Source organism: Neopsephotus bourkii, unplaced genomic scaffold (genome assembly GCF_033783945.1).
Source record: "Neopsephotus bourkii isolate Nb327-2 ecotype Australia unplaced genomic scaffold, CSIRO-AGI_Nbou_v1 NB_107, whole genome shotgun sequence".
Taxonomy (NCBI): Eukaryota; Metazoa; Chordata; class Aves; order Psittaciformes; family Psittacidae; genus Neopsephotus; species Neopsephotus bourkii.
The window spans coordinates 16,708,644-16,728,845 of record NW_026900624.1 but is presented as its reverse complement, the minus strand read 5'-3'; the positions used below and the strand labels follow the sequence as shown (position 1 = coordinate 16,728,845).

The window sequence follows — 20,202 nt, the reverse complement described above, 5'->3', positions numbered from 1 at the left end:
CGGCGAGGATGGACGGCAGGAGGAACAGGAGCGGCTCCGTGCTGCGTCGCCATGGCAACAGCGCCTCAAGAGGCCGTCCGAATACGTCATGGCGAGTATCCGGATGTGGCTTCTACTTCCGCCGGGAGAGGAGGCGGAGGGGAGGCAACATGTCCGATAACGAGGACAAGTGAGCGGGATCGGACGGGAGGGACGGGGAAGGGAAACGGGAAAGGAAAAGAGGCGAAGCGAGGCTGGGGGGAAACAGGCTCTGTTCGACCCGGCCCATGACGTGCGTGTGTCTTCCGCAGCTTTGACGGGGACGACTTCGATGATGTGGAGGAGGATGAGGGCCTGGAGGACCTGGAGAACGCGGAGGAGGTGGGTGCCCCGCTCTGCCTGTCTGGGCGGTCGGTGGGGCTGGGGAGGCCTCGGGGTGTTTCCATCGCCTTCGGGCCGCGGTGGTAGGCGCAGCTGAGCTGCGGCGCTGGTGTGCTTCTCGCAGGAGGGACAGGAGAACGTGGAGATCCTGCCGTCCGGAGAGCGGCAGCAAGCGAACCAGAAGAGGATCACTACCCCCTACATGACCAAGTATGAGCGAGCCAGAGTGCTGGGCACGCGTGCCCTCCAGATAGCGTGAGTATTTCCCTCTGTATCCTGAGCATCCTCTTTCCTTAAAAACTTACAGGTCTTATATGGTCCCTTACATGAGCTTGCAGATCACCATCTTGATGGAGCTCCTAGTTGCACCTGAAGGCTCTCTAGCTCTTCTTGGCTGAGAGCGTGGTACTTGTGCATAGAGATGGGAGTATTCACTAGCTGCAGTGAACTTTCCTAGGTCATAGGCAAAATGAGTAGGGAATGTGACAAGCAGATCCTGGTTTCTGGCTTTTCTGAGGGAGCCAGTGTGGGCTGGAAAGCTGAGAACTGGTTTGCAGCAGCCAGTGTTGAGGGAAGGGATGCTCCAGAATATCTTCAGTTGTTACCACACAGCCATAGGAATTGGGAATGAAATAACCAACCTGAAACCTGTTTGAGTGCAGTTGCATTGTGACAAGCTGATGTTTTTTCACGTATTTGAATTGTTAAGGTCTCGTTTATAATATGTAACGTTTAAATCCTAGTCTAAGTGCTGCTAAGACTGGCTGCTCTCAACTTCATCTGTTTACCTGCCTAGACTTATTTTAATAATGCATCTCAAAAAGTTTTGTTTTTTGAAGAACCAACTTGTGAGCAGGATTATTAACAGCAAGGTTTGTCTGAAAGCACATCTCTGAGTTTCATCTTGGTTAGATCCACCCTCAGAATGATGCTTCTCCTCTACATTGTTTAGAAGCTCACAGGTGGTGATCAGATCTTTCCTTTGCTAAGCTACTCTTTGCACAGTGTGCATTCTGTAAAGCTATTTCATGCGCGTTCTTTCCGCTGGTGGAAGGCCAGAAAAATGGGGGAGGTGAGATGGGCCCGTGCCATGTGTTTAATCCAGAACACTTTGGCCCCTGGTTCTGCTTCACCTACATATTCTGCCTTCAATGCTGAACTTTGGCCAGCAGCAGCCCCCAGTGGTCTTGCCCACACATAACGTGAACGAACTTTGCTGCTGCTGCTGCCTGATGGGCAGATGTGGTCACCCACGTTTGCTTGGTTGTTACCACCCTCTGCAAAACGCTTAATCTTTGCTTCCTAAAAGTAGAGTGCATCATAAATTCAGCTTCTCATTTCCCCCAAAGAAAGCCTTGGCTGTTTCTCTTCCCCCCCCGTGTGTTGATGATTGTTGATGTTCTAACTAATGATTACTGATGTTGTGTCCCAGGATGTGTGCCCCTGTGATGGTGGAGTTGGAAGGAGAGACAGACCCCTTGCTGATTGCCATGAAAGAACTCAAGTAAGTCCTAGACTTTGGTGGTGAGTGTATTGATTCCATAAAACCAGTGGTCTTTTCCTCATCCCAGCATTTAGCAGCTTATTCCAAGACAGCATTGATTTTGATAACAATGCTGCTATTGGTACACTTTGTTTTTTATAACAGTGAGCACTACAGTTGCCATCCTCTTTTTCACCTTGGGACTGCCTTGCGGCTGCGGTTTCCCATCCTAGTTGCTCATGCAAAGCAGTGATAATATGAGTGCTTTCACCTCATTTACTTTGGAATCCAAGTGTTCTTTATTTCTCTGATGAGAACCCAATGTCCTCATCTTTCCGGAATCAGTTTAATTTCCTGAAAGGAACTAATTTGAAGCAGCCATCTGAACAGACCTGTGTTCAAATGAAGTACTGGCAAAAAATGAAATAAGGGTTGGGCTGATGGTGTGGAGACCCTCCTAAGAATGTTCTCTTCCCACACCTTTGTACACTTGGCTTATTGTGGAGAGGCACATCCCCTGCTTACAGAAAGATAAATAAACCCCTTCTGACTGTAGCAGAGGCAGCTTCTGGATCATTACTTACAGGCCCACCATTCCACAGCAGAGCTCCCAGGTGGCCTGCAGTTGTCCTGCATGGTCAGTGACCTGGATCACATGCAAGGATCCTTCAAGTAGAGCAACTGGGCTCTGTTTACTGATCAAGTCCCTGTTCTTGAACTGAACTGTCCCTTTGCTCCCCCAGTGCCTCAGTGCATTGCAGTTGCTCTTGCAGATTTTACATCTATTACAGCTCCCTTTATCATTGCCAAAACCTACTCATGTCACATTCCTGATCTCTAAGCTCACCCAGAGTTGTTTCTGGTCGCTGTCTGATCGTGAGCTCTAGCAGTAAGTCAGGGTGTGACAAAAGTATAGTGGCATCCTATTCTGTGACAAAATCCCATTGTAATTATCGTCATGAGGGAACTACTTTGCTACTGGAAAAACAGAGGCCCTGAATGTGATCACTAAATAAATTATATCACTTTGCAAGCCTGATATGGTTGAAACCTGATGCCCTGCTTAGATTCCAGACTGTCTGAGGCATTCTGCTGACTTAAGTCTATTTCTATTAAGTTTAATTCTGTTTAGCTTTTTCTTGCTTTGTAATTGGAAGCACTGTTAGCAGATGCTGTGCTCTACCTCAGCTGTACCAGCTTTTGGTACCTTAATAGTCCTTAGTGCATGTATCCTTCTTAAAATGTAACCAATGCCCTCAGGGTGCAAAATAGTCTGTGAATACCAGTTTGTTACAAAGGTTCTCACAGTTCTGATACTTTTGTAGCATCTTGTGGGGAAAAATCTTTCATCAAACAAAAAGTGGATTTGTTCAAGTCCCCTTATGGTTCCCTCCCCCCATATCTGTATTAGATGCTTGGTGCTGCCTCTTAGTGGGTTCAGATCACAGGGCTCAACTCCTGCATTAGCAATAGAGGGCTGACCCATAGGTCTTTGGTTGTTTTGAGTCTAAGAGTGCTCAGTGCTTTGCACTTACGAATGAGAGACGGTTGCTGGGACTTCCCTCTGTTGTGTAATGTCAAATCACTGTTGCTACACAGATCTCTCAGTTAAACCTCATGAGTTTACTGAAGCCACTAAGCACCCCAGTTCCCATTGCCTGCTCAAGTGGTACCGTGCAAATGCTCTGGCATTTCTGTTCACATCTCTGTCCTCCCTTCAGAGCCCGCAAGATCCCCATAATCATCCGTCGTTACCTACCAGATGGGAGCTACGAAGACTGGGGTGTGGATGAGTTAATTATCACAGACTGAGCAGCCTCCAGCTATTGTTTTGGTTCTTTCCTTCTCCAGAGATGCTTCTATTTTTATCTATGTAAATAAATTATGACACACGCCCCCTTATTTTAAGTTAAATGTGTTTGGGTTTTTTTCCTCACGCCTTCTCTTTCATCTCAGTCTTACATGCCCACGAGAAGACTTCCTTACTTCTCTCTACCAGTTTGGTCATCATTCTTTGTTTCTGTGTCATGGGCTATGCTAATCTTATTAGATTGGAAGCCAAGTGCAGCTTTTTTTTCACCTGATAAGGTGCAGTCTTGAGCATACCTGTTAGCTAAGCTCAGGACTGCAGTAACTGTTTCCTCTTCCTTCAGCACTGCTCCTCCCTGGTTATAGGACCAAGAGACAATTAAGCCCCTGCTGTACAAAAGTGCTCTTACAGGTACTTTGGCTTCAGAAAGATTCCAGCCTTCCACTGCGTCCCTTCTTAAAACATGAGTGCTGAGACACCTCCATTGCTTCCCTCTAGACAGTTGGGCCTTTGTGCCCTCAGCAGGTTGCTGTGGAAACCCCCAATTTCCTCTCTGACTGGGGCTGCCTGTGGGGCTTCTCAGGAGTATCATAGAGCAGCTCTCATCAAATCGCCTATTGTTTCCCTGCTCCTGCTGCTTATCAGAAGTGGGGATCCCCTTTCAGTGGCACTGCCCCAGCCGGAAGCGTGGTCACCACTCACGGTGCCACCAGTTCAGCAGCTGTAGGTTGTTGCTGAGCTTGCTCCTCGTACAGCCCTTCTCTGACACGTGGTGGAACGGATGGTCCTGGGTGTGTGGGTGCTCTCCAGCCATCTCAGTTGTTCATACTCTGGTGGCTCTTACAGTGGCACAACTGTAGTTAAATCCTAGAGTTCCTTTAATCTGTAGTATAATGGAAGATCAGTCATTTGTCCTCTTCAGGTGCCTGCACTCTTGTCTCTGATGTGCGGAGAGGTTATATGCTTAAGTCAAGAGTTGGGTGGATGCATTACAATCTCCAGGGGCTTCCAGCCAGCCACTACCTAGTTTTCATTTCTTCATCTGTGTGCTCCAAGGCTCTCGCTGTGCCTGAGGAAGATCTGAGCTGTTGGGCCGAGTCTTTCTCCATTGCTGTATTAAAAAGTGGTCTTGGGCACCTCACCTATGCTTTCTGCTTGACATTAATTTTTCTCTTTATGCTGTTTCAGAAAGAATGTTTCCAACTACTTTGTGTTAAAGCTTGTGTGTCTGTATAAAATGTGCATTCTCCATACTGTGTGTGTAGTCACTGCCTGCACATGAGCATCCATGTCCCAAAGGGAGTGTACATCCACCTGCCTGGGAGCTCGGCTCATATAACCAACCATGAATGTCATTCTCTTACTGCTCCCTGTAAAACCACAGTCCATCCTTCCTCTGTTGGTGTGCACAGGAGGGGCTGGTTTTAGAGGCAAAAATGCCAGAGCCGAATGGGTCCCAGGTCAAAGGGAATGTGGAGATGCTTGCAGGTGTGGGAAGGGGGTTGACTGGGAGACACACAAATGCTTCATGGTCCAGGCCATCCTTACCAAGAAAAGGTTAATTTGCAGCACTGTGGCCTTCAGCCTTCTCCCCCCACCCTGCATGGAATCCTTTAATCACGTTGGTGCGGTGAAATTTCAGCCCTGAAATGGTGCCTTTGTGCAATCGTTTTGGCGTCTGCCATGGAGCGCGGGGGTCGTTTTCTTGTCCTTTTTTACTTTTTTTTTTAAATTACTTCTTTGTTCCTCCCCGCCTCCCCTCCCCTCCCCAGCCTTGCATCTGTATCAGATACGATTAAAGGGATAGGGAAGGATGCCGGGCCAGCTCCTTCTATGCTGCAAGAGGAGTGGTTAACCCCTCTGTTACCAGCAGCGCTCAGTCCTGTCCTAGTTGTTAGGACACTCCTAGATGAGAGGAGGCATCCCCCTCCATTAGATAATGGTTGAGGCAGAACTCACTCACTTCTTTCTTCATGTGCTTTTTGAAGAGCTGGAGAAGGCTACCTGTGTGGGGTTAACACCTTTCTTTTCCTACTCTTCTGTTCACTGATACCGTGTTCCTTCTCTCTCCCACCCTTGTGATCAGCTCTCCTACCTCTTAACTCCACCACGGCTTCCCTTCTTTCCCCCACATGCTCCTGACCTGCTCAGGGGTGCAGTATTTCCCTTCTGGACTCTTCCCACAGCCTGTAATTTGTGGGTAGAGGTTTATCCTCCTCTCCAGTGAATGGCCACAGTCCTATTTGGCATGGAGCTCTTCAGCTGGCATCACCCTCATTAGATGCATTGAGCTATTCTGCTGTTGCTCTTGGTCCTATACAGGACTTCATCCAAATAGTGCTGTGAGTTTTAAAAACGTTTGAACGTGTTCAGCAGTTCCTAGACATCCTTCTTACTCTACTCACCTTCAGTGAACACAAACTCACTGGATGGATCACATGCATCAGCATTGAAACTCTTTGCAATCAGTTTATGATTGTTGTGGAATGTGTGTGTTAATTGGAATCCTACCTTGCTACCATTGGCCTTGAGAGATGTTCTTAAGCAGACTAAAATCTGCTGTACATTTTCTTTCCAAATGTCTTCAGATAACCTCCCAGGACTTTACACCCAGGATGTCTTCTTCAACAAGTAAGAAGGTGTATGCATCTATTCTTGACATACTGTGTATGAGCATTTGTATTTAGGTTCTCATTTGTGGAAGGCAAGAGGCCACGGTGTTGAGGTTCTACAGAGAAATTAATGGTTGCTTCCAAAATGCATGAATTTGCATTTGTGGGGAAGTTTGGGGTTTGGGAGTTTTGAAAGCATGCCATCTGCCGCCCGGTGATGAGGAAAGAAACAAGACAAGAAACCCCATGCTCCTATTACAGTCACACTAAGAAATTCATGGGTTAAACACATGCAAAACAGTGCTTTTCCTAATTGCATGTGCTGAATCTTAGCTGAAGAACATAAGTGAGTGCTACTACATCTCTCACTGAAGAAATGACTGGAGCTGGGGTGTGAACAGAAGAGGAGTTTCATCTCCATGAAGGAGTCTGGTAAAGCCAGGCAGAGCTCTGCCTGTATCATTTTCATGACAGGCAGAGGGAGGCTGTGCACGGGATCCGTATGGTGGTGGTATCACCCATCCATACAATTACCGGAAAAAAACAGAGGCTTGCATGAAAGAGGTCAAAAAAACCCAGACGCATGAAAATGAAACTTTTAAGTTTATTATTCCATATGTTTAATGCAGAGTTAATGGTGCTAGGACAGCATAAGACTGGGGAAAGGGAGGTGGGAGAGGAAGGTGCTACTTGCATAAATAAGGGGACAGGGCTGGAAGAGGTTACATGCGTACAAGGAGCAAACATTCTACATCTTTTCAGACACCACAAGGATAAGTCATCCATAGCTAAGGGAGGCAGGAAAAGCATCTGACAGTCATGTCAGCAGAAGGGTACAGTGGTACCGATCACAGTCCACGTTTGGTCAGGGTATTTTGTCTTTCTAGACTGGAATATCCATTGGAAGGTCTCGTGACATGTCTCTGTGATCAGTTGCCAGGAGTCATCTTTTCCTGCAGCAACTTTTGTGCCAGTTCACTCCCTGGCATGACAAACCACTCCAGTCCTGGAGGTGACAAAGAAGTAAGCAGACTGTCCTCAGGTGTTGGGCTGAAAACAAGAACTTGATCTGACTGCAAGAGCTGGGGGCTTCCAGTTTGAAAGCCAAAGGGGAAATCAAATTCCTTTGCGCCTAAATAGGGTTCTCTTCCTTACACTCGTCCAAGGTTGGATGCATATGTACCTTGCTTAAAGCTGCAGGAGTATCTTTCCATCCTCAGCATAGGTAGGAGGGAGTTGCTGACTGGAAGACATGGTGAACAAACACGTGGGGATGCACAGCCCATCAGCCTGAGTTTGGAGTGGGCGTTCAAAGAGAGTGTTGGAATCGACTTGGGGTGTTGGCAAGCGCATAGTAACTTTCTTGGTGCCTCTTCGTTTCAGGCAGTGCACAGTCAGACATGGAAGAGCGAGGACAAAGTTTGTCTAGAGGTCACTTGGGATACGGGAGAGATGAGAAAAGACTGAAATGCCAGACATAAATGAACAATATAGAGTAACTGTAAAAAAGCAGGATTCATCCACAGCACCTTAGTGATTCACTGGTCCTTCCCCACTTCTGCACCTCCACACATGAACACGCGGGCTGTGATATGAGTAACACTAGGGTTCCTGAGTCCTATGTGTTGTTCAGGCAGGCATTAACATTTCCATGCAGGAAAGAGTGTGGGATTAAACAGAGAGAAGATGGAGAGAAGAGGTGGGAATTAAAACTAGGATGCAGCTGTGGGAATCAGCAGGGAAGCAAGCGTAGGTTGGTCTTCCAACAAAGTTCAAGATTCATGCATGTGTGAATCTTAGGCAGGACTGCTGCACAACACTGATCACAAGGAAGCCGGCCATGCCATCCTCCCCACTACTCCTCGCATAACAAGTTCACCAAGGCTGAGCAACCACCTTTCACCCGCAGCAGGTGAGAAAGTGCTGGCCATTGTGGCCTGTTGGAAACACTTGCTAACTCCCTGGAGCAGTCTGGGGAGGGGAAGGAAAGGACAGTCTCTCTCATCGTACAGTCCAGGGTGCACACAGCGAAACCCACCATGGACCAGTCACTCCATGTCTAGAATCCTCCTCATCTAGAAGGCCAATAAGGTGTTGCAAGCCAATCACGTGGCTTGCGTGCGTGGAATTGGTACAGGGCGAAAGGACGGAAAACCTTCCTCTAGGCGGGTGAGCCAACGATAGCCGGGGTCAAGAAAGGCACTTCTATATACTCAGTGGGTTCTGGTGGCTGGATGGCACTGAGTGACCTCGGAGTTCGGAGGCTCTTCTGCCTGTGCTGATTCTTCGGAGCCTTTCCGTCGCTGCTTCGGTCACTGTTCCCCATTCCCTACGGTCTGGAGAGAGTTGTATACACGGGCTGTTCCCAATGTGTGGGGCTATGGGACTGTGGCACGGAGGGTGCAGGGTCAGAGATGGCAGTGTAAAGGGGACGTTGGGAAGGTCCCATATAGGAGAAGGCTGAGTAGAGGCCAGAGGCTTGGGTGGAATGGCTGTAGTAGGGTCCCGAGGGCTGGTGGTCCGGGTAGTCAAACTGTGGCCTGGAGATGGAGGGGAAGGCCGAGCCGTAGTGGGGCAGACTCAGGGATGTATAAGCTATCTGGGAGGTGGAGGGCTGGTCGGTGTAATGACCTCCAGGAGCAGACCCCTCCGTTTTCACCTGGGCCTTGGAGTCCACCACCGATGAGGTGGCAGTGGACAAGGAGACTCCATGCTGCTTGGAGATCCAGGCAGAGTGTCCGCTGGCTGCAGCCAGGGCGCTCCCGAGGCCATAGCCAGCAGCCGCTGCTGCCGCGTAGCCCCCAACATGGCCCGGGTGGCCGGCATGTCCGTTGGGCGGCAGGTACTGGTCGAATTCGTTGACATCAAAGGTCTCCATGTTGGACATCACTTCGTGGCTGATCTCTCCAATGTCCACATTGCCAAAGTCAATGTGTGGCTTTCCCCCTTCCCCCAGGGAACGCCCTTCCCTCTTGGAGTCGGCTTTGCCTGCCTGCATCTCGGTCTTAGGGGTGGTAGGAGGTGTTGGGGGCCCATGGCTCTGACCTGCAACTTGAAAAACATTTTGAGGAGGAAAGAGGGAGAAGAGATGAGTTACTGCTTTAGGCCTGGCTTTATACACAGCCCAGCTCCACTCCTCCCAGTATGCCAGCAACCATTAGACTGGAGACTTCAGTGGAGGGAGAGAAGCAGCCAGCCAAAACCAAACCTTTTTCTATAATCTTGTGAAAAGAAATAGGAGAGTGCAGCAATACCTTGCCTGGCCAGAGGAATGCACGCACCCGTGAAGCCCAAGCACGTTCCTGTACCGCTGGCTCCAGCAGTTTGCTGAGCCTCCAGCACATCGCTGAGGCTTTCACCTTGATGACTTGTCTGTTGTGAGCCTCTGAGTAGGCTGTAACCTGTCAGTAGGATTACAGAGACCTGAGACTCACCTGAGGAGTGATCCGGATGACCATCGGACATGGGCGACCCTTCGCCAGGATGCCTGTGATCCAGGTGGGCGTTCTTGTAGTGGGCCTGAATGGCAGCAGCCCCACCGGCCTCCCCCTCCACTTGGCCTTCACCCTCGCCCTGCGTGGCCTTGCCGTTTTTCCGCCGGCGGGGCTGGTACTTGTAATCGGGATGGTCCTTCTTGTGCTGCATCCGCAGGCGCTCCGCCTCCTCGATAAAGGGCCGCTTGTCGCTTTCGTTCAGCAGCCTGCAGAGGCCAAGGAGGTAAAGAAGAGGGGAAGGAGAAGGGCAGGTATGTCAGCACCCCTCCCACATCTATACACAGCACTGTGGGACACTGTAAATGCATATGTCAGGGTGTTGCACCATTGAGGGCGTTTCCCAGAACAATAGGGAAAGTTTGGAAGTGTTTTCAGTGGAGATGGCAATGTTTTCATCCTCCTTGTTAATTATTAAGCCCTGACACTGGTTAGTGCCAGCACTGGGTCCCCCTGCTCCAGCTGTGTGATGCTTCTCACCTCAGTCAGTTCAACACCTCCATCTTACATTGCCCAAAAGCAAAGCGCAGCCTTTCATAGCTGTGTAAAATAAGGCTGGAAGATATGTTTCGAAGGACTTTGGGCAAATTAAGAGCAGTTGGGATCATCCTTCGGACTAAGGCAGTGTGGCACACCCTTGCTACCTCTGGTCCTGCCTCCCGCATGTCTCGTGCTCTTCCCCAGATTGTATATACTCCAGTTTAATCTCCCACCCCTCCATATGCTCTGCTTGAAGTTTGAGGCTCTGCTGAGCAGAAGTGGCAGCAACTGGTGTTGGCTTCCCCGTACCCATGTTGCTCTATGGAGCTTGCTGGGCCTTTGAGCATCTTGCAGTATCCTAAGAGGAAACTGAAGAAAACTTCAAAGCAGGAAGCTAGTGCATTCTGCTGCTCCTGGAGCTCCTGCTCACCTTAGATATGGATAATGCAAAAGGATGAACCACAAAGGACCAGCCCTTCTTGCATTTAGCCAAGCAGTTGTAAAAAATTTAGCTGCTACATTGCTAGGCGTATAGAAATAGATGAGCTTTGGTCTCTGGATCAAAAGCACTGCAGAAACATAAGCTCCTTCTCTCTATTCCTGCCAGGTCATGGGCTGCTCTAGTTAAAACGGGCTTTCCACGGAAATGGTGAAACATGCGGGCAGGATGGCTCAGAGCACTTGAAGATGAGATCAGCCTCATTATTCAAGCCTCTAGCAGCGTCTTAGCTTTAAGCACTTCAGTTTCATTTATGATTTTACCCCTCAAATACTCTTATGACTCAAAGTCATCCTGCTTCCAGCCAGAAACCAGTGCTCTCAGAAGGAACCAGTCTTCCCATGACTTGCAACTCCAACAGCCGGTAGAAATGGCAGGGCTCCCAGATGGCAAAACCTCCTCCATTTATGGGATGTCCATGCCTTTTTCTCCCAACAAAAGAAGTACCTGGCAGTGGGGTTTTGCTAGCACCTCGATGCCCCTGAAGCCCTTAGCACTAAAATGTGACCAATTTTGTTAAGCTGTAAGCACTGAGGAAAAAGGCCTGAACTGGCTTGAAAGAAGACAAAGGGGAGGCATGGCTCAAGGAGCATATAGGGTTGCCAGCAAGTACTGAGTTGGTTCCTAAGCACTGGCTTTCACCCTGCTCCTTGTGCATCCCCTCAGCTGGCAGCCAGAGGTGTATGGCACGGGCTGGAGCCCATAACGATGCTGACCTGGATTCAGTCCAGGCAGCCTGAACAGGTCATGGCCACACACCACATTCCTCCACTGCCTTAATCCCAGAGATTAAAGCAATTGAGCCACCGAGAATCCAACACCAGTTTTCCTGTCTCCCTCCTGCCACCATACACTGTGCTCACATATCCCAGAGTGCTCTAATCCTGCAGCCTGTGCTGCTCCAGATGGCCTTCCAAAGGGACACCATGGCCAGCCCTTCTAGGCATTGTGGACCGGAAGGCAACTTTGCCTTGGCAAAACCTTCATCCTTGTAGAATGCCTCATCTTCACGGGAGATGGAGAATGCAGGCAAAACCTTCAGCCTTGCAACCTAGGACACTTCAAGGCTTCCTGCATGCCCAACCCGAATGGTGCTACACCTAATGAGATGCTGTGGTTGGGCATGAGAGGTCTCTTTCTACGTGGGCACCTTTTGGAGCAAGAGCGCTGTAGGCCACGGGCAGTGGCACCAGCAGGACAGTGACAAGTCCACTCCCCACACCCTTACCTTCTTTCCAAAGCTGCCTGCTCCCTCCTCCTCCCCCCCCGGCTGGGATAAGAGCTCAAATCGGCTTTAGCAAAGTGAAACTGGTGCAAGCAGGCAAAGGCCAGAAGATTTGGGGGGATTTGGATTTCACTTGCTTCCTGCCCTCCCCCTCCTGCCTCCCACACCCCACAGGCTGTAATGCAAAGGAATCTCGCACGAGCAGAGAAGTTACGGATCACAGAGCAAAGCCCTTCATGGGGCTTAACGGAGCCCTCACCACCCTCCCCGACACCGAGTGCTCACGCCAGAGTTGAGGGGAGAGGGGCAACCATCCAGTGCCCTGCTCCGGGAGGAGAAAGAAGGGCTAAAATCTGTCTGCCCACCTCTCGTAGCCTTCCCTGCTGCCGCCTGGTATTGCATGGCGACCGGCACGGCACCCAGAGACCTGACCCTGTGCCGGGACTCAGCTGCCGATGAGTCAGTGTGGTGATGGGGTAAGGCATCAGAGTTGAGACAAGGCAAGGGCTGGCTGTGAGCAGAAGGTAGGTAGGCGGGCTCCCTTGCACGTCCATGGCCCTGGATTTTGTGGATGTGACCTTATTCCTTGGCACTGCCATCCCCAAGCAAATAGCCCTCCGTTGGGTCCCCTCGCTCCTCCCTGCTGAGCCTGCCTTCTCTTTTTCCTATGCCTCTCTTGTTTTCGGCCCTGGAGGTGGTGCTGGCTGGCATCTTGGCTGAGAGTCATGCCGACATTTTCAGCAGCCAGCCTCCATTTGAGAGCTGCTCCCTGTCCCACCCGGGGAAGGAAAGCAGCCAAGGCGAGATTTCATGACTACCGAGCACAGAAACCATCGTTTCTGGTCCACGTTCGGTTTGTCGACTGCACCCCTCGCACACCCTAAGCTGGAACAGACTGGGGGAGATGTATGGGGCCATAAGCCCCCAGGCACTGCACGTGGTGCTAGCGTGGCCATCAGGGCATGTCCTGCAGCCTTTCCCAATGGGGACTGGAGCCCGTGGAGGACATGGGGATGGCACAGAGATGAAGGAAATACCAGGTTTCAATAAAAAGCTGGGCCATTGCAGCCCATTTTGCAGAGGTGCAAATGGGGCAGCACTGGGGTTATCGATCACTCTGATACTGCCTTTCAAGGTCTCCCAGCCTCTGCTGTCCCCACCCAGCGCCGATCGCTGTGGGCATGCTTGGTTTAATGGTGATCTGCAGGCAGGCTCCATGCTCACCAGCACTTGTCCCTCTGAGTAACGTGCCCTTTACCTGTGTAAGCCCAGAGCAGCCGTGTGGCAATGTGAGTTGTCTGCATTTTCCAAAGCATCTAGCAGTGTAGGGTTTGGGTGGCCGCATTGTAAGGGTGAGGATATGCAAACATCCAGGGCCCTTTGCAGGGACCCTCATCAGATATTTGGGACTAAACGGTCCAGAGCAAAACCTATCTGCTTGCAGTTGTACCAATGTGTAGGAGCTGTACCTTAGGGGACAGCATAGATGTGGGCAATGGGAACCTCAGTGCAGACCCAACTGTACCGTGGTTGGAAGACCACAGGTCTACTATCCTGGTAACCTTTGGACCCCCTCTCCCGGCGTTCTGTTGGTTGATATTTTCCCCCAGCCTCACACACGCACATGGTCCTACCCAGACCAGACACTGACTGTACCCATAAGCCAGCTTACTCTGCTGCATGGCCCCCATTGGGGCTGACAGCTCAGAGAGCCACAGCCTGCACTAGGGACACTCGGAGAGGAGATGTGAAAGCAGCTGTGTGGCAAACTGCAGCACACAACAACCCCAGGCCTGAGCCTGCAAGCTTCTCTGCTTGACCCATGCTCCCCTAGAAACACCAGGGGATCGAGACTGCTGTCCAGCGGCACTGTCCCCCTGCTCCGAATCCCATGCATCCAGTAATGGTAACCATGCCCTGGGAGCAGGGAGGCAGTTGGGTGCATAAATGTGGCTGCAGGCTGGGAGCTGTATCTCCCTGTGCTCTGAATGCAATACCTACGGAGAGCTTCACTGCTCTGCTGTATTTTCAAGGGAAATACAATGTTTGGAGCAAGGCCGTTGCTCTAAAATCTGGCAATATTTTGCAATAAAGGAGCAATACCTTAAAATAACACTTTTTGTGAATTAAAAGGGTGGTTTCCCCCTGTACACATACGCCTTCCAGCACAGCTTCACAGTCCAGAGGCGGGCAGCAGAGTGGTAAAGAGAAGGGAAGGCAATGGGGAACAAAGCAGGAAAGAGCAACAGATGAGACATCTGCAATCACACCCTGCCTTCTGCTTCACAAAGAAATCCCTTTGCTGGAGTTACACTTGAAGTTGGCGGGTTGGGGTAAACGGGCAGAGGGAGAAGTTAGACCCCAGTTCCTTGTGAACAAGGAGGTTTGAAATCAGGAGGAGACCTCGGCATCAGCGGTTGGATGGGGTGTGTGTTTTGCTTCTGCTTGGAAAAATACATCTTGGCCCACCCCAGGTTGAGGGCTTCCTCCAGGAGATGCTGTCAGGGCTGGAAAGGGAATGAGGGGGCCCGTTTGGGCCGCTTGGTGCAATGCGAGGAGGGGGATGGTGGTGGGGACTTGCAGCAGAAGGTGTTTGTAACAGGTTGGTGGGGTTATCAGCAGAGACCACCACGAGGGAAAGAAGTGGCACAGCCAGCATGACTCGCTTGGCTTGGGCACGGTGGGCTGTCTGCACGCCCAGGGGCCGGCTGCCATCAGTGCGGGCAGCCTGTTGGTCTGTGGAGGAAGAAGGAGCGGGCTGGGGAGGGTACGTAAAAGATCCAGGGATGAAAATAGGCACAACAAAGTGATGGGGCCAGAAGGACGAGCGTGGGTGTGCCAGCAAGAGGGGAGCCGTCTCACCGGGTGCAAAGGGAGATGGTTTCAGCCGGCATGTTGCAAGAGAGCCTGCTAAGGCTGGGACTTCTGCAGGTCTCTTCCTGCTAAACCTCAGCCCCACCTTCTAGCAGGGTCTCTCCTTGTCCATCTCTTTGCACCTGCATTGCCTGCCGGAACTGGGACTGTCCTGGGAAGGACTGGTGGGGGGCTCTGACTGCCTGGCTCCCTTCCCCTGCCCTTCCTCCTTGACCATAACTTGGTTTCCTGCTTGCTCTGTGGTGCTGTGCAGAAAATAACCCCAGCATTGGGACCCAGCTTCAAATAGGCTTGAGGCAGCCACCAGTGCGTTAAGTTGGATGGGGCTCAGCCTGGTTCCTTCTAGCGCATGGCTTGGCCCAACAGAGAGGGTGAGCCAAGGAAACAAGATCTACCCTGGCAGTCAGGCAGGAGAGGACCCGAATGAGAGCGTCCTGATCAGGAACAATAGGGGAAGTTAGTGGGAAACACATGGAAAGAGCTGCTACCCAGGATGGAGGTGAGCTGTGCTGGAGAAACCTTCATGCATTCAACCACCACTCTTGCCCTGTCACCACCAAGGAGCCCCTGCTAAGTCTCCATCCTTCCACCTACCACAATATCTCTCTGGGACACCCCCAAACCTCAACCCTTGTGCACCCCTTCTGCCTGCCCACTCTTACCTCCAGAGCTTCCCCAAGGTCTTACTGAGCTCGGCGTTGTGGAGATGTGGGTACTGGTCAGCCAGTTTCCTCCGGGCAGCCTGTGCCCAGACCATGAAGGCGTTCATGGGCCGCTTGACGTGGGGTTTGCTCTTGTTACTTCCATTGACCCGGACGGGCATGGGTACCAGAGTCCAGTCATAGCCGCTCAGCACCTGGCTGACTGCCTCACGGATGCACACGGGGAACTTGTCGTCGTCCGCCTCCGAGTCTTGCTGTTCCTTCTTGACCTTCCCCATGTCCCCATTCCCGGAGCCGGTGAGGTGCGAGGAGTTGTCTGATGCCATGGAGGGTCCTGGCGAGAGGCAGTGGTGGTCTTCAGAGCCCACGGGGCTCATCTCCACCTCTGAAAGGTCTTGGTCGTCAGCCATGGTTGCGCTCGAACCCTTCTTCCTCTTCCTTCTTGATGTCCTTCTTCCCACTGGGGAGGGGAGGGAGAAAGACAAAAACAAAGGAAAGAAAGAGAGGGGTAGAAAGAAAGAAAAGGAGAAGCAACCACCAAATGTGAAAGGGACTCCAGGGTCTCTGGAGAGCTGACCAACGAGGCAGGGGCCACTCAATAAAAGCGCAAGCAAAGCGATTGCCGTGCACACCGCAGAACCCGTGATCCATGGGGGTTGGGATGGGTCGGGGCCCCTGATTAATTGGGATATCACTCCCTATCTCTGCATCGCGTGGAGCTGACGTGCGGAGGGGCCTGTGGCAGAGGGATAAGAAGGGTTGGGGACCTGAGGAGAGAGTAGCACAGACCATCCTGCCTGGGTGCAGCTCCCCACAGGGAGTGGGATAGGGGGAGAGCTACAAAACTTGTGTGGGGCATTGCCCCTTTTTTGTGACGGTGTGCAGTGAAATGCCAGCGCAGTGTCCAGGGTGAGGGACGGGAGGGAGAGCGCCAGCAGTGTATCCATAAACCAGAAGGGATCGATTTCAGAGGAGCTGAGCAGGCAGCAGCACCGGGCAGGAAAAACAGCCCAGGCTCTGGGTTCGCACTCGGAGTGCCTGATCCCGGCTGCGGGGACACCCCATCCCTCACCCTCTTCTTGCAGCTCATAAACCGAAGGCTTAAAATACACCTACGCTGCACACACACCCCCCCATCTATGTGCATGTCTGCATGTACATATTCACATTCATACATCTATTTACAGGTACAAACACAAACCAAGTTTAACTTTGAGACAAGCCTGGGCTATGGGTTGCCTGCCCCACACACTCCTCCTCTCTCCTTCTATCTGCAGTCACCTCTAAAAGTCCCTGCTGCCGTGCAACAAGTTCCCCCCTTGGAGAAAGAAACACTCTAAAAATAAAGGCCTCTCTATTCCCCCCCCCCCATCCAGAAATAGGGGAAAAAAGAAGAAAGAAACTAGGAAAAGATAAAAAGAAGGGCTAGAGAAGCGTGCCTCTGGCTTATCTGGCAAACAGCAGAGCAAGGGTTGCTATCCATCCCTCCAGTTCCAGAGGGTGGCACAGACCCTCACTGCAGACACTGGATAAAGTACAAGCAGGGGGGATAGAAGCAGGAGCGGAGGTGTGCGCCTGTGCGAGCGGGCTCAGGTAGGGACTTACGTTGCTGGCCGGGGTGGCGGGCAGGTCCTGCGAGGGCTGTGATTTGTATTCCAATGGCCCCCTTGTTCTCCCTGCCAGCCCCGGTGGCGTCGGGGCGTGCGGCGCAGGGAGGCTCTCAGGCAAGTGCCATTCCTAGAGGGAGCTTGGTTTTTACTAATACCCCGGCTGGATGCCTCTCGCTGGCTTTGCCGCTTAGCACCGGGGGAGGGAAGGGCGGAAGGTGGAGCCAAGCGCTCCTCACAGCCAGAGCACACTCGGTGGGGGACGGCGGGGAGGGGACGCAGGCAGCCCCCAACCCCACCTCGGCCGTCGGGCATGTTCCCCGCTCGCCCTGGTGTGGGCTTCTTCATGGGAGCTGCTTGTCTTGGGCAGCGTGTCCACCCAAGGGATGGTGCTGGAGGATCCAGCCCCAGGGGGTTGAGTGGTGGGGTGCTGGAAGGGGTCTGGGGTGGTCTGGGGAGGTGGGTGTGCACCCCAGGACTGGAGTCCTTCTCCCTCCCTTCTCCTTCCCGCTGCTCCTGAGGAGTCTGGTGCCCCCATGTGCCAAATGAGGCCCTGGTCCCTGTCACAGAGCCTCATAGGGACCCCGCTGTGTTGCAACAAGTTGGCCAAGGACCCTGGGGTCAAGATGCTGCCGAAAGGGCATCCTCGTTCACACCTTAGTGTGCAGGTTGGGGAAGGGGATGAAGGAGCCTGAGGATGGAGGACATCAGGTCCAAGGAAAACACTGTGCTGCTGGATGTGGGTACCAGTTTGAACCTTGTTTAGCACCCAAGGGATGGTTTCATCAGGTGTTCGTTTCAGCAGGGTCTTTCCAAGGGTTTGCTTCCTCCAACATGCTGAATTGCTCCTGAAGGCAAATGTGGGGTCTTGCATGAGGAAAGGGAGGTCTCTGGATAAGAAGGACTCTCACTTACTCATCCTTGCTGTTGTGCACTGGGACATGTAGAGGATCTCAGCACTCAGTGGCTTAGGATGTCATCACATCTTCCATTTTCTACCTCGCTTTCCTTCCCAGATGCCTCTGGTAGTTGGCTTCTTCACTTTCCTGCATCACCAGGGCTGGCACAGACCAGTACCAACCCTGTAACCATGAGAGGTCACACACAAGAAATCTGATGATCCTCACGGGTCCTCCTCAGTGCGCAATGAGATAAACCCAGCTCCTGCCCCAGCTCCTTGCTGGAGAGCCAGCCTCAAGATGCTTCAGTGCTAAAGCAGAGAACACAACGAGATGAATGGATGTGACCCAGGAACCAGCTTCAAGGGATTTCAAGAGTGTTTTCAACTCCTGTGGTGGGTGCTTACTCTCAAGAAACTTCATGTTTGAAGGACCCACCAAAACCACATGAAGCGTAGGGGAATCAGTGCAAAGGATGGTGCTGAGCACTGAGCTAAAGCCCTTACAGCAAATCTTTGGGGCTGGCTGCTGTCCTTGCAGACCTGGCCATTTCCCTGCCTGTCTGCTGTTGTCTGGAGTAAGTAAAGCTCTGAATCCATGTAATGTCTGCAGGGAAAACCTCACTAGAGCCCAGTGAGAAGTTTTTACTGAAGAGAGCAGAGAGGGAATGGCTTCATTCCATCAGCATCCAGCAGGCAGAGGTGCTTAAAGGTTGCACTTTGATGGAGAAGATCCCCATCAGGAGATAAAGGAGCCCCACAGGGCACTGAGAGGAGCTTCCCAGCCTGCTCAGTCGTACTCCAATGCAGCAGCCTCTTGGCAGACTGCAGGGAGAACAAGACAGTGCTTGACCCTGGTAACACAGTGAGGTGCTGGGGCTCACATCTTCCTGCTTGCCCACAGGATCTGGGTGAGCAGATGCATCTGACTCACCACTCCCAATGGGGGCAAGAATGGGATCAAACCCAGGAGGGATTTCAGCAACCCACATGGCTCTGGAGCGGTGTTTGTCCCACTGCTCATCATCCCCTTCAGGGGCTGCTGCCAACTGCTAGGCAGGAGCCAGGTCCTGTTCATGCCATGTTGAAGAGCTGCAGACAGGGACATCCTCAACAGCCCCTGTACAGGCTACGCAGCCTCTGCATTTGCAGCCTCAGTCTCCTCACATTTAGATGGCAAGGAAGGGTTTTTCCCTTCATTCTGCCTTTCTCCAGTTCTTGCTTCGTGTCTCCTTCGCTTTTTGCCTCCTTTCTGTGCTCTTTCCCTGTAGTGCCTTTTCCCCTGTTTCCATTCCCTCCCACAGCACTGATTACTTGTATATCCTTTTCCAAGTCTCTTCTGTCCACGTGTCATCTCTTCTCTTGTGCAACGAAGAGGTAGATGCAGGAGAGTGTTGTGGAAAATGCACCTCTATTGCCACAGGAAGAGGTGTGATGCTTTCTCCGCAGTTGAGGTGAGGAGACAGAGGGGAACTAGAAGAGACCATCCCTGTTTCAGGAATCACTGCTGTGGCATGTCTCTTCCTTCAGTTTCCCTTGGGAGTCCTCTTTAGAGACCAGGACCCTCCAAGAGCCACTGCTGGCCACATCAGCTAACACTGCAGAAGTGGCCATTCTAAATGCAAGTCTTCCTAATGACTGTTCCCTGGGGAAATACTGATATAACAGGTTTCCAGCCCTTCTATTCAACATATATTTCTATGGATGAGGTGCTCCAGGTTCATAAAAAGGGACAATCCTTTGCAGATGGAGAATCTACCAGTGAGGGTGGTTCATGAGCCTGAGACCTTGCTCAGCCACAAATTCCCTGTGACACGTCAGTGAAATGAATCCTTTGGGCCTTAGTGTGCGATTTCTCCTCCATAAAGCCATACTGGGAGGGGTGAATGTGTGTGGGAAGTGGAAGCATCCCACCACGTGCGGTGCCCCTGCATCCGCACTGCTCATAGGGCAATAGGAAAGGTGCCTTGGCTGTTGCATCATTGCAAGGACAGGTGGGGTTCCAATGAGGGGACCACATTGGTGGGACACCTTCACCACCATGGTGGGATCACTGATGTTGCTGGGGATGGATTTTGCTGGATGGTATCCATCCTATGCATGTATAGTAAGGAGTAAGAGAGGGGAAGGCCTGTCTGCAGCAGGATCCCCAGCATCATGAGAGCCAGGGCCAGCTTTTGTCCCCTGCCCAGCCCGGGGGC

The 20,202-nt window shown here is 51.7% G+C and overlaps 2 protein-coding genes across 5 annotated transcripts; one reads left to right on the top strand and one right to left on the bottom strand.

Annotated features, from left to right (window-relative positions):
• The first annotated feature begins 46 nt into the window (after nt 1-46).
• POLR2F (RNA polymerase II, I and III subunit F) lies at nt 47-7,402 on the top strand. Of its 2 annotated transcripts, none has more exons than XM_061364665.1 (5): nt 47-169; nt 291-360; nt 485-615; nt 1,793-1,864; nt 7,206-7,402. In XM_061364665.1, exons 1-5 carry the CDS (start codon nt 150-152, stop codon nt 7,279-7,281), a joined length of 369 nt encoding a protein of 122 aa, XP_061220649.1. In that variant the 5' UTR covers nt 47-149; the 3' UTR covers nt 7,282-7,402. The 2 variants fall into 2 exon arrangements, with proteins under 2 accessions (XP_061220649.1, XP_061220642.1); XM_061364658.1 differs by lacking the exon at nt 7,206-7,402 and adding an exon at nt 3,565-3,757.
• On the bottom strand, nt 6,856-17,631 carry SOX10 (SRY-box transcription factor 10). 3 transcript variants are annotated; one of them, XM_061364407.1, is made up of 4 exons: nt 17,102-17,631; nt 15,497-15,956; nt 9,700-9,965; nt 6,856-9,316 (listed from the first exon to the last, which is right to left on the bottom strand). In XM_061364407.1, exons 2-4 carry the CDS (start codon nt 15,904-15,906, stop codon nt 8,595-8,597), a joined length of 1,398 nt encoding a protein of 465 aa, XP_061220391.1. In that variant the 5' UTR covers nt 15,907-15,956; nt 17,102-17,631; the 3' UTR covers nt 6,856-8,594. The 3 variants fall into 3 exon arrangements, with proteins under 3 accessions (XP_061220391.1, XP_061220383.1, XP_061220397.1); XM_061364399.1 differs by lacking the exon at nt 17,102-17,631 and having other exon boundaries at nt 15,497-17,090; XM_061364413.1 differs by lacking the exon at nt 17,102-17,631 and having other exon boundaries at nt 6,856-9,310; nt 15,497-17,090.
• Nucleotides 17,632-20,202: the final 2,571 nt, after the last annotated feature.

Bases quoted from the DNA above. Each gene is read 5' to 3' on its own strand.
- POLR2F (XM_061364658.1), top strand. From the start codon at position 150: ATGTCCGATAACGAGGACAA. The intron at 170-290 runs GTGAGCGGGATC...TGTCTTCCGCAG, and splicing joins ATGTCCGATAACGAGGACAA to CTTTGACGGGGACGACTTCG. The intron at 361-484 runs GTGGGTGCCCCG...TGCTTCTCGCAG, and splicing joins ACCTGGAGAACGCGGAGGAG to GAGGGACAGGAGAACGTGGA.
- SOX10 (XM_061364407.1), bottom strand. From the start codon at position 15,906: ATGGCTGACGACCAAGACCTTTCAGAGGTGGAGATGAGCCCCGTGGGC. The intron at 9,966-15,496 runs GTAAGAGTGGGC...TGGCCTCTGCAG, and splicing joins ACCTTGGGGAAGCTCTGGAG to GCTGCTGAACGAAAGCGACA. The intron at 9,317-9,699 runs GTGAGTCTCAGG...ATGTTTTTCAAG, and splicing joins TCATCCGGATCACTCCTCAG to TTGCAGGTCAGAGCCATGGG.